General features: G+C 35.2%; 1 protein-coding gene across 1 annotated transcript; it reads right to left on the bottom strand.

Annotated features, from left to right (window-relative positions):
* Positions 1–901: 901 nt before the first annotated feature.
* On the bottom strand, positions 902–9,456 carry LOC133791088 (triosephosphate isomerase, cytosolic). Its single transcript, XM_062228978.1, has 9 exons — positions 9,314–9,456; positions 8,877–8,952; positions 8,630–8,753; positions 7,731–7,815; positions 7,486–7,618; positions 7,243–7,337; positions 1,530–1,608; positions 1,208–1,290; positions 902–1,128 (listed from the first exon to the last, which is right to left on the bottom strand). The coding sequence occupies exons 1-9, from the start codon at positions 9,350–9,352 to the stop codon at positions 1,078–1,080; spliced, it is 765 nt and encodes a 254-aa protein (XP_062084962.1). The 5' UTR covers positions 9,353–9,456; the 3' UTR covers positions 902–1,077.
* Between the last annotated feature and the right edge of the window lie 9,676 nt (positions 9,457–19,132).

Raw genomic sequence — 19,132 nt, 5'->3', positions numbered from 1 at the left:
CGAAAATTTCATATTTTCAATATAATTTTACTTTTTTTTAAAAAATATTTTTTTTCTTGCTAATTTTCTTTTATTTTTCTTACCGTCTTGATTTTTTTTTCTTTTGTCATTTTTACAAGTCAATGTACTTTTTAAATTTTTTATCTATATAAATTTAGTAAAATAATTAATTATAAAATCATATACCATAATATAAGTTGATTCTAATTTACAATATATTTGCTAAAAAAATTCATTGATCAAATAAAAATTACAACAAATAAATAAAAAAAAATATTTTCACTTCAATTATTATTATACCAAAAATAAAAAATATATATTACATATTCAATTTTTAGATTTTCTACCAAAAAATTATTCAATTTTATAAAACTTAAAAATAATTAACAGACAATACATTCAATCACATTTTCATAAACATATTTTCAGACACTAAATCTAGATTCTTTTTTCAGAATCATACTTTTTCAAAATATAATTTTTAAATCATTAATCAATCATGCCCTACAAAAATATAACTTTAATTTATAAAAAAAATCAAAGTTAATAACAATGCAATATTGTTATGAATTTAATTAATGCACTATTATTAAATTTTAATTTATCAATATAATTAAATTTTACTTTCAGCTAAACCAATCACGTATTCAGTTTCTGTCATATTTTCAAATTTAATCCCAATCACAGATTCAGTTTTTTAAAACTCAAAATAATTTACTGACATTGAACCAATCACATTTTCAGAAACATATTTTCAATCACTAAATTCAGATTTTCATTTCAGAATCCCACTTTTTAAAAATTTAATTTTCTAATCGCGAACCAATCAGACCCTAAGTTATTGTATCAATTCTCAGCATAACATTTCACTATCTGGCTATTTAAATAAAATCCTAAGGAGTAATAAGCAAAACCTTGTGTCACTTGATTGAAGCAGTGAAAGATAAGACATCATATGATCCCACTTATTACATTTTAAAAGAAGTGGACTATATTCAGTACAAAGTTCACACCTGAACCACTGATATTATAACTCAAATTTGATGAAAAAGCCACCTAGGGAAAACTTTCTCAAGCTCAGGCATTTTTCTTCACTGTGGCGGACTTTATAATGTCGATGAACTCCGGCTGAGAAGAGAACATGAAGCCATAGTCAGATGGAAGTTGAGTACAGAAAATCAAATAGGGAAAAAAGAGAAACAATCACCTTTAAAGAAGCTCCTCCAACCAAAAATCCATCAACATCCGGCTGTGCTGCCAACTCCTTGCAGTTTGCTCCATTTACAGAACCTAAAATTGAATTTCATGTTGAATTCACATTATGACAACCATGAGTAAATTAGTAAAATGATTTGTTCAGTGAACAGAACAATTACTCTTGCTTTTTATTGTTAGTTGTTAGTTTTATTTAAGAGACACGTATGCATGACCGAACGGCATGGTATCAAATGTAAGCTCAATATAAGTCAGCAGCAAATCCATGATTGCAAAGAGATTGTGTAGGGTTGCATAAAATAGAAGATAAGTACCGCCGTAGATGATTCTGGTTGATGAAGCAATTGCAGCACCAACATTGTCATGAAGCCATTTTCTCAACTCAAAATGAACCTGTAGAAGTAAATAAATAATTAAATAATGAAAAAAAGTACAACACTGGAAGTGTAAAGTTCTAGCTGAGTATAAATCACCAAATATTTCTATGACATGTATAAAATGGTGAGGAGAAGAAAATGATTTTACAAACTAGAACTTAGGCTTATATACATATTTACACATCAAACTATTTAATACAACATAAATACAATAACAGAGAATTCCTAGACTTTAGGAAACTGAAACATCCTTCTGTAACGTTTTGACGTTATTTTCTGACTGTTAACACTCCCCCTCAAGCTGGACTATAGATATTGATGAGTCCAAATTTGTTTACTAGAAACTCAAATACTCGCTCGGATAACCCCTTTGTGAGAATATCAGCCAACTGTTGATCCGTATGAACATATTTGATGTTCACAATTCCCCCATCAATCTTCTCTTTAATAAAGTGACGATCCACTTCCACGTGTTTAGTTCTATCATGATGTATAGGGTTGTGTGCAATACTGATGGTAGACTGATTATCACAGTAAAGCTGAATGAGAGCTTCATATTCAATCTTTAGTTCTCCTAACAGGCATCTGATCCATATCTCTTCACATATTCCGTGGGCCATGGCTCTATACTCTGCTTCTTGCAACCACTGTTTGTTTTTACTTCGCTATGTTACCACATTGCCCCATACAATTGTACAATATCCAGATGTAGATTTCCTATCATCAACTGACCCAGCCCAGTCTGCATCTGTGAACACTTCAACTTTTCTTTCAGTCGTCTTTCTGAAGAAAAGACCTTTTCCTGGTGTTTGCTTTAAATACCTCAGAATTCTATATACTGCATTAAGATGTCCTTGACATGGTTCATGCATGTATTGACTGACCAGACTTACTGCAAAGGCAATATCTGGTCTGGTATGAGAGATGTAGATAAGCTTTTCTACTAGTTGCTGGTACCTTTCTTTGTCAACTGGGTTTCCTTCAAACATTTTCCTCTTGTCTCCGAGCTCGATTGGAGTTTTGCTAGGTTTACTGCCTAGCATTCCTGTCTCATTCAAGAGATCAAGAGTGTATTTTCTTTGAAAAACATAAATTCCCTTTTTGCTTCTAGTAAATTCCATTCCCAGAAAATATCTAAGTTCACCGAGATCCTTGACTTCGAACTCCTTTGCCAATATTTCTTTAATCCGAATCACCTCTTCAGTATGGTTGCCAGTGACAATGATATCATCAACATATACAATAAGGACTGACATTTTCCCTCTTTCTGAGTGTTTGATGAAGAGAGTATGGTCAGTCTGACCTTGTATGTATCCAAGTCTCTTGATAACTTTCAAGAACCAATTGAACCATGCTCGAGGAGATTGTTTTAGACCGTAGAGCGATTTGTTTAGCTTGCAAATTTTGGTTGTATTGGGAGATTCTTCAAAACCCGGAGGCTGTCTCATGTACACTTCTTCTAGCTCACCATTTAAGAATGCATTTTTTTACATCAAGTTGATGCAATTCCCAATTTAAGTTGACTGCAAGCGAGAGCAATACTCTGATGGTATTGAGTTTGGCAACCGGAGCGAATGTTTCAGTGTAGTCAATTCTGTAGGTTTGAGTAAAACCCTTGGCAACTAACTGAGCTTTGTACCTCTCAATGGATCTATTTGCATTATATTTGACTGTGAACACCCACTTGTACCCTATTACTTTCTTATCTGGTGGTAACTCCACTAATCGCCAAATACCATTCTGCTTAAGTGCTTTCATCTCTTCGAGAACTACTGTCTTCCATTGAGGAGTACCAAGTGCTTCATTGATATTCCTGGGAATCATAACATCTGATAGACTAGTGGTAAAAGCTTTAAATGGAGATGATAATTTTGCATAAGAGATGAATTTTGAAATAGGGTGTTGGGTGCAAGATCTACTTCCTTTTCTTAAAGCAATAGGAATATATAGATCTGATTGAGTGTTTGAGGGTAGAGTACCTGAATCTTTTAACTGAGGTGGTTCTATCAATGGATCGGCCTCTTGACTATGATGAGAATTCGTCACTTGCTTATTTCTTTCTCTTCTGGCATGCACCCGAATTTCTTTCTGCATGTTTTGATTTTGAGAGTCATGAGAAGAAGGTGGAAGATTTTCTGGTTCGGGAATGATTTCATTAACTGGAGGAAATGACACGTCTAGGAGTAATTCTAAACCCCACTACCATTGAGCTTCTTGCTCGTGATAAATATGCTCCCCTTGAAGCGAAGTGGGAGTGAAGTATGGAGTATTTTAAAAAAAAATTACATTGTGGGAGATGTAGATTTTCTTGGTGAGGGAGTAACATCGATAGCCTTTCTGTGTAGGAGAATATCCTAGGAAAACTGTTGTTATGGCTTTAGGATCAAGTTTACTCCGGTGTTGGGAGTGCACATGGACAAAGGTGGTGCACCCAAAAACTTTTACTGGCAGAGTATTTGTGGAAATGTGAGGATAGAGAAACTGAAGAATAGAATATGGTGTCTTGAATTGAAGAGGCCGACTGGGAAGGCGATTGATTAGATAAGTAGCAGTGAGTACAGCATCGCCCCAAAGATATTTTGGAACATTTATGTTAAACATGATAGCACGGGCTACTTCTAAGAGATAATGATTTTTCCTTTCGGCTACTCTATTCTGTTGCGGAGTATCTACACACGAGCTCTGGTGAACAATCCCATTTTGTAGAAGATAGGGACCAAGAGTGGTATTGAAGTATTCAGTACCGTTATCGGTACGAAGTGTCCGAATAGATGTCTGGTACTGTGTTTGGATCATTTTGTGGAAGTTTTGGAATACCTGACAAGTTTCGTATTTGTGCCTAAGAAGTTACACCCAAGTAATTCGTGTATGGTCATCAATGAATGTAATAAACCAACATTTACCAGAAGAAGTCGTGACCTTGGATGGTCCCCCTACGTCACTATGAATAAGAGAGAAAGGGCTAGAGGGTGTATACTGTTTGTGAGGAAATGAAACACGAGTATGTTTAGCAAGTTGGCAAATATCACATTGAAAATCCGCAACATTTTTATTTAAAAACAAATAAGGAAACAAATGTCTTAAACATAAAAAACTTGGATGTCCAAGTCGACAATGCCACAACATAATTTGTTGAGAAATTGCATCAAAAGATGAACTAGAAATAGAACTTGAAGTTAAACAGTGCAAGGAAGGCAACTCTTTGTTCGGGTGCTGAAAGAAATAAAGTCCGACACGAATCCTAGCACTGCCAATCGTCCTCCCTGATGATAGATTCTGAAATTAACAAGAATCAGACATAAATTTAGCAAGACAGTGATTATCAGATGTTAATTTTTGAATAGAGATTAAGTTGCATTTTAAAGAAGGAACAAAGAGAATTGATTTAAGAAATAAATCAGTAGACAATTTTATGGTGTCAATGCCTGCAATAGGTGAGTGAGTACCATCTGCAATCTTAACACTAGAGGCAGTAGAGCAGGGACTATAAGAATCAAACAAATGAAGTAAACCTGTCATGTGATCAGTCGCCCCTGAATCGATGATCCATGATGTATGGGAAGCGGAAGAGAAATTACCAAAGTGTGCAACAGAAGCACTATGAGACTCGGGACTAGATTTGGGTTTTATGGAGGATTGACCAAGGAGTGTGTATAAATGTTCGAGTTGTTCCTTACTGAATGAAAGGGCAGCAGTACCGCCATGAGTAGTGCTATTCTCAGACTGGGTTTGGTAGGCCTTTCTGTCATTTTGGCGACGGGGAGTCCAATTTGGTGGTTTGCCATGAATTTCCCAACAAGTGGAGCGAGTGTGACCATGACGTTGTCAGTGATCACACCAAGGTCGATCACCCTTGCGATTAGGTCGAGGATCAGGATTTGATCAGCCAAATGGTGGTGGACCAGATTTTGAGACAAGAGCTGAACTCTCTACGGCAGTAATTCTTGAGTAGTGAGCATGACGCGACGACGTGCTTCTTCATATTTGACCTCGGAGAAATCTTCTCCAGTGTCAGGAAACGGAGAACGACTCACCAAACGACCCCGAACTTCATCAAGATTACTGTTCAACCCAGTAAGAAATTCAAAGGCCCGCTCTTTTTCTAATTGTTGGCGCTGAAGAGTGGTGCAGGTAGCACACAAAGGAGTGGTATCCAGATACAAATCGAGTTCCCGCCACAGGTCTTGTAAGTCTGAAAAATATTGGGCAATAGTGTGATTACCTTGCTTGATTTCTTTGAGTTTGGTACCAATTTCAAAAATCTGAGAGGCATTCCCAAGATCAGAGTACATCTTTTTTGCAGCATCCCATACTTCCTTAGCAGTTTTAAAAAAATAAATACCTACGACTAATCTTTGGATCCATTGAATTAATAAGCCATGCAAGTACAATAGAATTCCCAGCCTGCCATACCTTGTAGGTTGAGTCAGTCAATGGAGGGGCAAGAAGGTCACCTGTGAGATATCCGAGTTTTCCACGTCCACAAATGACTAACTTTACTGACTGTGCCCATTATAAATAGTTTCTACCATCAAGTTTGTGGGCAGTGATGTGGAGAGAGCTGGTATCATGACTATAAATGGAGCCAAATGACTGACTTTGGGCCTAAGTTTGGGCTGGATTTGAGTTAGGCCCACTAGTTTGAGAAGAGATTTCATCACTGCTTGACATGATGACACGTGGCTAGGGTTGGCTGACAAGTGGGGATGTATCAATTAAAAATTTGTTTTCTGGCAGGAAAATGCGAGAGTGATAGGGAAGGGTTGGCTAACAAGTGGGGATGTATCACCTAATCGACCGAGACTGAACTAGACCGAGATTGTCGAGGAGGGCTGGACAGAGAGCCGGACTAGACAGAGATTGCCCCTGGAGTTGCAGACCGCCTGGAGCGCCGGAGATGTCACCGGAAGTTGCAGAAGCCGCCTGGAGCACCAAAGATGTCGTCGGAAGTTGCGACAACCGCCTGGAGCGCCGGAGGTGTCGCTTGGAGTTGAAGAAGTTGCCAGGAGCCAATCAGAGAGGATAGAAAGAAAAAGAACCGTACGGCTCTGATACCATATAAAATGGTGAGGAGAAGAAAATGTTTTCTTATTTCTGTGTATTTTTACAAACTAGAACTTAGGCTTATATACATATTTACACATCAAACTATCTTTACAATAAAAGAGAATTCCTATAGACTTTAGGAAACAGAAACATCCTTCTCTAACATTTTGATGTTATTTTCTGACTGTTAACAACATGAGAATACCAAACTCAGCAGAGACATTTTGACGTAGCAGAAGAAAAAGAAGTAGAAGTTTATTCTTGTTCAAAGAGTTCAGAGAATTAATAGACCAAAAACACCTCTGTATAATTTAATTATACAACTTAACTTAATTAAAATACCAAAGAAACAAATATTCATAACTAATTAATTTTCAAATTAAAGAAATAATATAGAATCTAATTAAAACTTTCAATATTTAAGTAATCCTAATTAACATCATTTATGGTAACTAAAGAAAGAGGTTTTATAGTTTCTCTTTTTGTCACATGAAATTGCATATGATTACAACCACAAAATTTCACATTCATAACTAAGTTAGCATATTTGCAGCCAATTAGGAGCACAAGTACAACCAAAACAAAAACAAAGTTTGATCCTTACTTCCTGAGCCTGAGCAGGGGTTGCAACCTTCCCTGTTCCAATGGCCCAAACTGGTTCATATGCCAAGACAATATTATCCCAGTTGAACACTTTATCTGCAGAAGAAAAATTATATTATTCAAGTAGACATTCACACCAGGAAAAAAATAGCATATAGATCATTTGATGAAGTAAAAAAATTCAAGGAAAACACGGGGGCTAAAATACCAATCATCTAAAAAAAATTCTCTGTTGAGAAATTACCAGCTATTGATTGTGTTTGTGCAGCTACAACAGCTAACGTGGATCCTGATTCTCGCTGTTCTAAAGTCTCCCCAACACAAGCAATGACTTTTAAGCCTTGAGAAAGCGTATAAGCAACTTTATCTCCAACAAACTGAATGGTCAAGCATGAGAAAGTAGATCGTAAATACTTTATTTAACATTGTTCAGCTGATCTACCGGATGATAGTAATGGAAGATGCAACAACAGGGACTCCACTTCTCACCTCATTTGATTCGTTTAATATAAGTCTTCTTTCAGAATGACCAAGAATGACCCAAGGAATGCCCAAATTGATAAGCATCTCAGCACTGTACAAAGCAGAGAGATATAAATAGCTGCTCTAATAACATGGTAATTGAAGAGTGGCATAGTGAAAATTTATTACAGCTAGATTAAAGATAATTACAGGTATTAGTAGGTTCTTCAACGAAAAGGAAAAGGCGGAACAAATAATGGTTGCCATACCAATTAAGCTCTGAAAATAATGCCAAACAGTTAACTTAAAGATCAGTTGTAAGGTGCTAAAGTGGAATATTATGATCTTTATGGGATCAATAAGACAGAAATCTGTAAGCCAAAGCTTGCAAGGCAAGAATCAAATAATCCAAGAACAATAAGAACAACAGGAGAGCATCATCTACAGCAAGACTTTGAGAAAGTTCCACTATTCAAAAATCAAGTTACAAGCTACTTCTTTTCTTGCTCTCGCTGTCCGAACAGTTCCCGGAAACCTCTCGCAAGATTCAAGTCTCTTTACAAAATTTTAACAATTTCTCACTATATCCCATATTAAAACCAACTCTATACCGCCAAGTTAACTGCTTATTCATACTGGAAAGCAATGATAATAACACTTGTAAGTTGCAAATAAACACTACACAAAACGATGATGAAAAACCATTGGAACTCTACAAGTTGTTTGGTCTCTCACTATCAAACCAAGAACTCTTCTAAAGCTTTTATAGCCAATCAGTTTAAACTGGATAATATCATAATTAACTTAGACCGGGCTAGTAAAAATCAAACAGGGAAGAATAAACAAAACTACTCAAACATTAAATAACATGAACAAAAGAAACAAAAATTAACATATCCAACTTTCATGGAAGCAGCAGCATATACCTAATCTCTCCTGTAAAAGCACCACCCTTGCGAACCCAACAGTTCTGGGCAGCAACCTGGAAATCGGACCGCAGCAGACTCTTCACCATATGAAGAAACACAAATGGAGGGCTTACCACAACCTCTGAAAACAAAAGTAAAATACAGCTGACATTAACAATAACCAAAACACATTATGAACGTATAAGAAAGAAATAAAGTTAACCCATTTGTTGAATCACATTTAAAACGTAAATGGAGGGCTTACCCACAACATCTTCTGATGGAACTTCAGCTTCATTTAAAACGGTGACTATCTTTTTCACCTCATTGGGTGTTCCATTCTGTGATAAAATCAAACCCAAAACAAAGCCTATTAATTTATTTCATTTATTACATTAAATTCAATTCTCTGGGTTCTCTAAATTGTGATCCAAAAGAAAATAAAAATATACAACGTGTGATCATACTAAATTATTAGAGCTAATTGTCAGTGTATACATGTGTAATTCAAGCTAACTAAAGGGTACTCAAATTATAAATTCACCGTTTGAAGATTTCAATCCACCAAACCTCAATAAGAACTGGAAATTCGATCACGAATCAAAGCACAATTCTACGAGATTAAACGAAAATTTTGAAAGAAAGTTGCTCAATTTTGACATGAATGTATAAATTGATAAGAAAAAATATTATAAGACGTACGCATTTCCAGTTTCCACCGACGAAGAATTTTCTGGTCATCTTTCGTTAACAAATTCGGGAGAAAAAGCAATGCACTTGAAGCTCTTCACTGAGCAATCAGATTCCTGAACTCCCTTTCTCTTGTACTTCGTCTTTGTCCAAAGGAGCTGAAACATGTTGTGAAAGTTGGGCCATAAACCCAGACATTCAATGGGCCTACATTTACTAGGCCTAATTCAATGTTTAAGCCCAGCCCAGCGTGAGCCCGTGCAACCAAACTTAAATAGCTGGCGGTTTAGGATTTTTTTCGGGCACTTTACAAAAATAAGTTAATTTCTAAAGCTTATGCCGATAACTCTAGCAAAAAATAAAAAATTTGGGAATCCTATAAAATATTATAAACAAAATACTATAAACAAAAATATTCTCTCTCTTACTTTCCTCTCTCCCTCACATATCTTTCACTCACTCTCTTCATTTTCTCTCATAACAATGGCAGCCAACTATTTTCTCTCACAACAATGAGAGCTCTTTCATGCCAGCAACAAAAAACGGATGTCGTACCTCCGGTCACCGTCGACGCCATCTTCGGTTCTTCTTCTTCGCATTTTTCTTCTTCATCATCTTTGTTATTTCAGATCTTTTTTTTTCAAATTTGGTTTTTTTATCTTCAGATCTATCTAAGTAACCGGTTACTGTCACGATCTAGTTTTGTTTTTCATATCTGAGTTTTTTGTGGACCTAGCTGTAACCAGTTACATTATTCAATCTCATTCTTCTTCTTCTTCTTCTTCTTCTTCTTTTATTGTTATTCTTTTTTCTATTTGTTGCTGTTCTTCTTTTTCCCATCTGATTTTGCATTTCAAATTTGATTTTGCACTTCAAATATGATTTTTTTTTCTTCCAACTCTAACTATAATTGATTATCATCACGATTTGTTCATGTGTTTTTTGTTCAGATTTGATTTTTTTTATAGATCGGTTTAAGTAACCAGTTACCATGGCGACTAATTCGTTTTTTCATATCTGGTTTTTTTAGACCTAGCTATAACCAGTAACTATAACGATCAATTTAGATTTTTTTTTGTTTAGGTCTGATTTTGTTTTTACATTTGACAAAGTAAATAGATACCATGACAATTTTTTTTTGATATATATTTTTTTTCAAACCTAGCTATATCCAGTTACGATTATGATCAGTTTAAAATTTTTGTTTAGATCCTATTTTTTTTCCAAGTCTGCCTAAGTAACCGGTTACCATCACAACTGGTTCCTTTTTTTTTCACATCTTTTTTTTTTTCAGAGCTAGCTGTAACTAGTTACCTTCACGATCAATTTGGTTTTTTTTTATTTTTTTAATATCAGTTGTTTTTTTCTTCCAAATTTCTCTAAGTAACCAATTACAATTCATTTAGTATTTTGATAATGGTATATTACTAAAAAATCAAAATTTCTTTTATCTTTGTAACCAATTACCACTACACTACTTAAAAAAATAAAACTAATTTTGATAGTGGTAACTAATTACCATACATCTCTAAAAAAATTGACAATGGCATATGATTACTACCACATAAACAAAATCAAAATTGTTTTAATAATGGTAACCAGTTACTGCAGAGAAAATGTTGAAGAAGATAAAAAAATAGAAGAAAAGAAGAAGAAGAAATAGAAATAAAAAGCATGATGAAGACGATCTCAGTTTTTTTCTTTAAAAAAATAATGTAAAAAACGTTTTATAAAATATGAATGACAAATAGATTAAACTTATAAAAAAAATCTCAAAACATACTAAAACTAGCTACTAAAGCTGTATAAAATATATATATATATGGTATACAAATTAAATATTACAAATAAATGGAGAAAAAAAATCCCATAAAAATGTAAACAAAAAAATATCCCATAAAAAACTTAAGAAAAAAAAAGCTGCCATATTTTTCAAAGTTTTAAAAAAAAAATCTCATATTTAGTGTAATTTCTTCATTTTTTATTTATGAATATGGTATTTTTAATAATCTATTTTAATGAATATATTATATTTACACCACACTAAATATATTATATAATTTGTCAAAAAAAATATTATATAATTACAATCATATAAATACACCTCAAGCTAATTATACCACATTTACTATAATTAATTATATAAAATTTTATTCCCATACCAGGTCTTGAATTCTACCCATTTTTAAAAAATAAAATAAAATTATACACATTAATTATTAAAAATTAGAAAAAATAAAGTTTTTAAATGATAAATTCAATAATTCTTAATAAAAATAAGGTTTGATACAATCTTAAAGAAAAAATTATGAAAAATTAATTTAAAAATAGAATAAACTTTGAAAGATTAGTGTTGTTATATGATTTTTCTAGAGAGAAAATTTTATTATTGTGTTGTTACATAATTTTTAGAAAGATTAGAAAATTCAATTTAAATGAAAAAAATTATAATTTTAATTATATTAGAAATGAGTGTGAACGAGGTGTATTTTCATTATTATTGTGTTGTTATATAATTTTTAAAATATAATTAAAGATTTTAAAATGTATTTTAATCATTTTACTGTAGTAATTTTTTTTAAAATATGGTGTATTCATATATTTATAGGATATAAATATAATTTCCCCAATAATATTTGCAATAAATAAAAAATAAATGAATAATAATAATTATTAAAATAATAAATATAATAATACAAAAAAAGATCATACATATAAACTATTAAAAAAATAACAATGTAAAAAAAAGATCATTTAAAATAATAACATATATATATTTATATAGAAAGGAGATGAGAGATGTCATTGTTGTCTTCCTAATAAATATATAGATATAACTATCCACGTCACTTATGGCGCAGGTCATGAAGGGTCTTTATCATCCCTCCACTCCTTTCTTGTTTGCTTCGCTTTCTAACAAACCTTCCTACATTTGAAAAAGCATATTGTGGGGCCGTGAGTTATTTAAAAGTGGATCTAGATGGCAAGTAGGAAATGTTAAAGATATTGCCATTTACTCAGATCGTTGGATCCCGAGAGAGGATAGTAACTGCTCTTTATCCCCTCGAGTCCTACCTATGGCGTCGATTGTGGACACTCCTATTGGATTCAGGAGAGTGGAACATCTCTCTCATTTCACAATCTTTTGTAAAAGAGGAAGCTGCTACCATCCTATCTATTCCTAGAGGAACTACTACTATTCAGGATTGCTTAGTCTGGCATCATGAGGAGTCTGGTCTCTATTCAGTTCGCAGTGGCTATTGGCTAGCTGTCAGAAATAAGGGGTTAGGTCAAGCAGAAACGTCCAATGGCCCATCTCCTTGGTGGAAAAAGCTATGGTCTTTGAGACTCCCTTCGAAAGTCCAACTCTTCATTTGGAAGGCATCAAACAATTGGCTACCTTCTATGGCCAACCTTAAGCACCATGGGATGTCAGTGCAAGATACCTGTCTGTTGTGTTTGAAGGGTCCTGAGACTACTTTGCACGCTTTTTGGGGTTGTTTGCCGCTTCAGAATACCAAAAAAGCAATCCTTAATTTGGTGTGTTTCCCTCATGGCCATAGTATCGATCTTTATGACTTGTTTCTTAGTCTTTCCAATTCGGTCCCTAGTGACAAGCTTGAGGAAATCTTGACCATTATGTGGAGAATTTGGTACAGGCGTAATTCTTTTGTCAATAAGAATAATCTTGTTCATGATAAGTTGATTGTTCCTTGGGCTCTTAACTATTACCAACATTATGTAAGTGTTAATTTCTCTCAATCAAGTGTTGAACTACTATGCAGCCCAAATGTCAACAGATGGTGCCACCCACTTGCCCCTTTTCTCAAAGTCAACATTGATGTTGCAATCTCCTATCAACAAGGCAAAGTGGGTCTTAGTATGGGCATAAATATACAATCTCCTATCAACAAGGCAAAGTGGGTCTTAGTATGGGCATAAATATACACATAGAGAATAGAAGGTAACCAGTTACCATAGATCTAAGATAGAAAAAAAAAATCAGATCCACCCCCTTTCTCTTCTCGCCCATCTTCTTCTCTTCCCTCACTAAGAACCCTAGCCTCTACCTACCTTTCCACCACTTGGGTTCGTGTTTAGGCCACCTCCCTGCATCACCTCTGACCACGAACCACATTCCTCCCTCACCTTCGACCACCACTAGAACCCCTTATCCTCTGCACGCTAGCCCCGTCGTTTTGGATCTGGGTGCCCATCAACACCACGGGCGAAGCTGGAGGTGGTTTGCCGTGGAGATGGTGGTGATGCGCCTGGGCCCGCACTTAGATGGGGCTCTCTAATGAAGCTGGGGTCTCGGACTAGTGGGGCTCGGGCGGAGCTAGGGTCTCAAACAGTTGGAGCTGGGTTCAGATGGTGGGGCTCAGGCAGATCTGGGCTCTCAAACGGTTGGGGTCTTGAATGGTTGGAGCTGGGTTCGGATGGTGGGGCTCGGGTGGAGCTGGGCTCTCGAACGGTTGGGGTCACCGGAGCTGGAGGGGATTGCGCCGGCCAGAGCAAGAGGGGATGGTGCGATTGGGTTTTGGAGAAAGAATGGGTTTGTGTGGCTGGGCTTTGAGAGAGAGAGAAGAGTAGAAGACTAATTTTACAATAGTACCTCTGTTTGGCATATGTGTTTTGGTTTTAAATTTACCTTCCATATTTAGTTAGCTAGTAATTGTGTTTGCTACTAAATATCTAGTTGTAAAAAATATTATATCTAGTAGCAAAATGATTAATTTTTGTGCCCACTAAATTTTTTTTTTGCTACCATAATTTAGTAGCAAATTAATTTATTATTTATTAGAATAATCAGTAGTGCTATTTTTTGCTTCAAATTTGGTAGCTAAATATTTTTAAATCAGTAGCTAATAAAATAATTTCCATTAGGGGTTATTGATGGGTATTTATATTAAATATTTTTATTAATTGAGTAACTAATATAATTGTTCAATTATTAAAATATAAATACTATAAATGAACATGACAAATATCAAAACTAAATTTAAAATTAAAATAAAGACATACAAATTGAAATACATTGAAGAAGCAATGAATATTTTATTAATACAAAATTTACAAATACAAACTTCATAGTAGTACTTTGAAGATGAAAGTTAAGATTGCTTTAATAATGCAAAATTACAAGATGGTATCTTATAGGCTTTACTTGTAGAACTTTCTAATCTCCAATTGCAGAGTCCCAGACTTTACGTAGCTAGTTAGATAGTAGTAGTAGTAGTAGTAGTAGTTAGTAGTAGTTACAGTATAATAGTTACTGTGGTTTTTGGTTCAAGCCGGGACTTAGTTGAACACTTGTAGCAACACTTATAGATTTTATAAGTTTAACCTATAGTTTAAGAATATTAATTATAACATAAGGTTTGATTAATATAGTTGATTATAAAGATGTCATTTATTATACTATAAGGTTTAGATAGAAATAATAAGATCATGACACTTGTCGTGTGCATGTTTATTTAAGGATTTAATTATATTTTAAATAAAAGAAAGTTCAAGAAACTCTAGAATCTTCCAAAACCATTAAGAGCATGACACTTGTCACCGTCTTGTTTATTTGAGGAATTAAGCATTTTAAGTGGATAATTAAAAAATAGAAGTTTCTAGAAGCTCTAGTGTAACGCCTTGGATAATCAAGACCGTTACACTGTGTGTTTGAAATAGTGCGAGACTTGATAATCAAGTCATTTAAATAAAAATGTGAATCTAGAGACATAAACAGGTTAGGTTTAAAAGATTTTAGTTATAAACGAATAATTTTTATTAAAATAAATGTTTGGTACATGGGATCCCAAATCAGGGTTAAATGACATAATTACAAGATTTCCAAATGTTATAAATAATCAAAGCCACTCTAATGGCAAAATACAAAGTTTAGGTCTCCGTCCCTGTACAAACCCTCGACCGTGGCGGCCGAGCAGCTGACAATGTACCCCTTCCCCCCAGAGCTCTCCAACCCATGGTCGACTCATCTTACCCTTGCCGTTACCTGCACCACGCAGCACCCGTGAGCCGAGGCCCAGCAAGAAAACATAATATCATAGCACAATTAATATCAATAACCAAGTAGTTCACAGAGCATAACCAAATGATTTACAAGACACTAATCAATTACCCAGCAAGCCATAGCATTCATTCAATCCAGGACATCAGTCAATAACCAATGATCTAGTTTCCAAATATTCAGCATATCATATACATCAAATTAACAATAGTATACATGTCAAGCAACAACTAGGGTCAACGCCCATAGGCCGCACCCTCTATTTAATCCATTGTATTTGGCTCGCTTAGGCCAAGCCCAGTGTTCACCCCACTGACTCTGGCCTGCTTAAACCGAGCTCAGTGATTATTAAGCTATCCTCGGCTACCAGTGGCCGAGCCGCGTCCTGTGCGCCAATATTGTTTCCGACACTCTTAGGCCGTATATTTCATGTTCACATGGCGTAATACCATCGTACAATAATGCATACAAGTATAGGGGGCCCTTAGTCCCAACATATTTACACAACCGGGTGCAGTTTCTTACCTTTAATTCCAAGTGCTTTGATTAAGAAAGATGACCCCCGAGCACGATCCTGCCCCAAGCCCAAGCATTCACCTAGTCACAACCATACATAGCAATCTCATTACTAATCAATTCATAATCATTTCCCGAAACCAATCCCATGCTCTCGAGACCCCCCGTTTCCCCACACAAGGTAGCGGAAGCGTCCCCCGAGCCCCCTATGCCAAAACCCTAAGAACTCAATTTTCCCCTTTCCTGAAATTAGCGTAGCGTCGCGGCACATCCCTATAGGTCCGCGGCGCCCAGAGTGGTTCCCTCCTCCTGATTCAACCTAGTGTCGCGGCACAAAAGAATAGGGCCGCGACGCTCATACGCGAACCCAGAAAACTGGGTTTTTCCCAGCATTTTTCCTGAGCCAAAACTCTTCCAAATCAATACCCAAGCACACCCAAGTCCCCGATTCGACCTAGAACTTCATATAAACAGTATAACAACTTATGAACACCAGAAACACACCCAAACACTTCTCCAAACTCAAAATCACAGTGGTTTCAAACTTTACAAAACTTAAACCACACCAGTTAATAACCTCAAAGATGCATAGAACTCTTACCTTGAGTAGAAATTCGTCCCTGAGCCTCTTTCAAATTCAACTCCAAGCCCAAATCCTTTGATTCCCAAGCTGAATTTCACTCCAATAATCCACAAGACAAAACACAACTCAGCTCTCAAACCATAACATTTCTTGGCTGAATTCCACAAAATAACCACTTAAAATCCTTACCTCAAATATGTAGAACACCCTCTAGCTTCCTTGGTTTGATTCCCCACTTGATCCCACAAGATCAGAGGTCTTTCTTCTTTTTGGTTCCTGGTTTTCTCTAGAGCTCCCAAAAATAACCCATGTATAAGCCAAAAATGAGAGAAACGTATCAAACCTTTCTTCAGCCAAAGCCTATCTACTACTAAAGCCATATGACACAATTGCCCTCCCCTATAACTTAGACTCTAACTAATCTTCAAAGGCAGCCAGACTTTTCCTTAACCTCTTGCGAGAATGCCACATTCTCACTTATAACAACTATCCTCAAGAGTTACCTATAGTCACCTAAGTTACCAAAATGCCACTGACCACTAATTATTCCCACCAGTGACAATCTGGCTAAACCGCTCCCCAAGACTGTCTCGGGTCGAATGCTGCAAACATAAATATATCCACATAATAATGTGGTCTCAACAGTTATCGCAAATAATCGCATTTATGCCCCAACGAGCCAAAATTACAATTATGCCCTTACAGACTAGACATGGCCCACATGCTTATCTAATACTCATAAACATGCATTTCACATATCCATATAATCATAGGATCATGCATATCACACAATCATACATTTTCACCATTAATTCACATAACTTCCAACTATGCCCTCCCGGCACACTAATCAAGGCCCTTAAGCCTTATTAGTAATTTTGGGTCGTTACATCTAGACCCTTTCAAAACTTGCTGGAATCACGTATTACTCAGTCAAACCTAATTAATCAATTCAAATTATGCTGAGAAGTGCAATTACGTGTTTAATATATTCACGCATGCCGATATATCGCAGCATAGGAGTCGATATATCGCCTACGGAAGATACGAAAAACACGTCGACTTTGCACGAATGATCGAACTAGCCTCAGGAATACTGAGAGAGGCGATATATCGCCTATAGGGGGCGATATATCGGCCCCACCTATGTATTTTTGAAAGTTCGGTTTTTCAATTTTAAAAATAGCCTTAACCTCTTGACTAGCCTTTGAACGTTTTTTACCGAGTCTTATGCACCTGTTGAACGAATATTCAAATATTTTAAAATTAATATTCATTATTTTATTCAAGCTAAAAGGAGGTAGTTTCACTCCTTGAACTCTATAAATAGGACCTAGTACCCAACCATTTTTCTCATTCTTCAAGTTGTGTTCAGAGCCTTCAAGCTGCTAGGGTTACTATAGAGTGATAAACACTTGGGTTGGGATAAAAGCTTTATCATCCTAAGCTTTATAAACACTTGGCAAGTGAGATATAGAGTGTGTTTTCAATATCGAGGTGTAGATCGGTTCTAGTACATCAAAATGTATTCTTATTCTCAAGTTCATTTCTGTTTAATTCCTTAGTTTTCTTTAGTTTTCATTCAGATCCTAACTCGTTGTTTTCAATTCTTGGTTAGGTATTTAAGTTCTTTGAACTTAAGGTTTCTTTTTGGTAAGCTTTGTCTTGGTGGTTTAGTTCTCTTCTTTATCATCTCTTATCTTTAGAAATACGCACCATTCTTATTGTTGGTTTTAGGAGGGTTCCAAATCCCGTCCTTATTCTAAAATATCCCGGTGTTGGTAAGGAAAATAGGATAGTTTCTATATGCTTAAATGTTATGATATGTTATGATATATATATATATATGAATATGTTTTTATGTTGCTAGGGGCTCATAGTTGCTTAGCTAGCAAACCTCAATGTATTTTGAGGCTCATAGTTGCTTAGCTAGTAAACCCCAATGTTTTTATGTTATCTAGGGCTCATAGTTGCTTAGCTAGCAAACCTCAATGTATTTTGAGGCTCATAGTTGCTTAGCTAGCAAACCCTAATGTTTACCATGTACATGGGTCAGAGTTGTGATATATGTTTTATAGTATATGTTGTTTTATAGTATATGTTTTGTAGTCTTATGTTTATGTTTAATGTTGTATGTGCTAGTAGATTTTCCTTATTGGGCATTAGGCTCATTCATTTATTTTTTATGTATGCAGGAAAATAGTTATGGCGGCGGAAGGATTCTTGGTAGCTTGGTTTGTTTATTAAGGATGAAGGGATTTGATGGACTGCGTGACGATTCGAGGATGATGTTATTTTTAGTCTATTTAAATTATGTTCTTATGTATTTTCCGCATTTAGTTTTGTAAACAATTTCCTTTAGTTTAAAGTTATGTTTTATTTTAAAACAATGTGATCTCATACCGCTTATTTATGTATTTCAATATTAACTTTGGAGTTTTTAATAAAGTTATAAATATTCCTTATGTATGTTTTCTAAAAAATAGTGGCTATGTCTAGTAGTTTTAATGGTCCAAGGTCTTAGAAATAGTTGGATCATTACAGTTGGTATCAGAGCAACGGTTCATTCGCATGAAGTTCTCCTTGATACACATGCTCAAGCTCCGAATCTAACCGTCAATGTAAGTATTTATGTTATAGATATTATGTTTATATGTATAGCTAACGTTTTAGCCTTATGTTTTCAGTTAAGAATGAATGGAGCCTTAAC

Source organism: Humulus lupulus, chromosome 7 (assembly GCF_963169125.1).
Source record: "Humulus lupulus chromosome 7, drHumLupu1.1, whole genome shotgun sequence".
Lineage (NCBI taxonomy): Eukaryota > Viridiplantae > Streptophyta > Magnoliopsida > Rosales > Cannabaceae > Humulus > Humulus lupulus.
The sequence above is the reverse complement of the archived record's forward strand: the minus strand, read 5'-3'. Positions and strand labels throughout refer to the sequence as shown.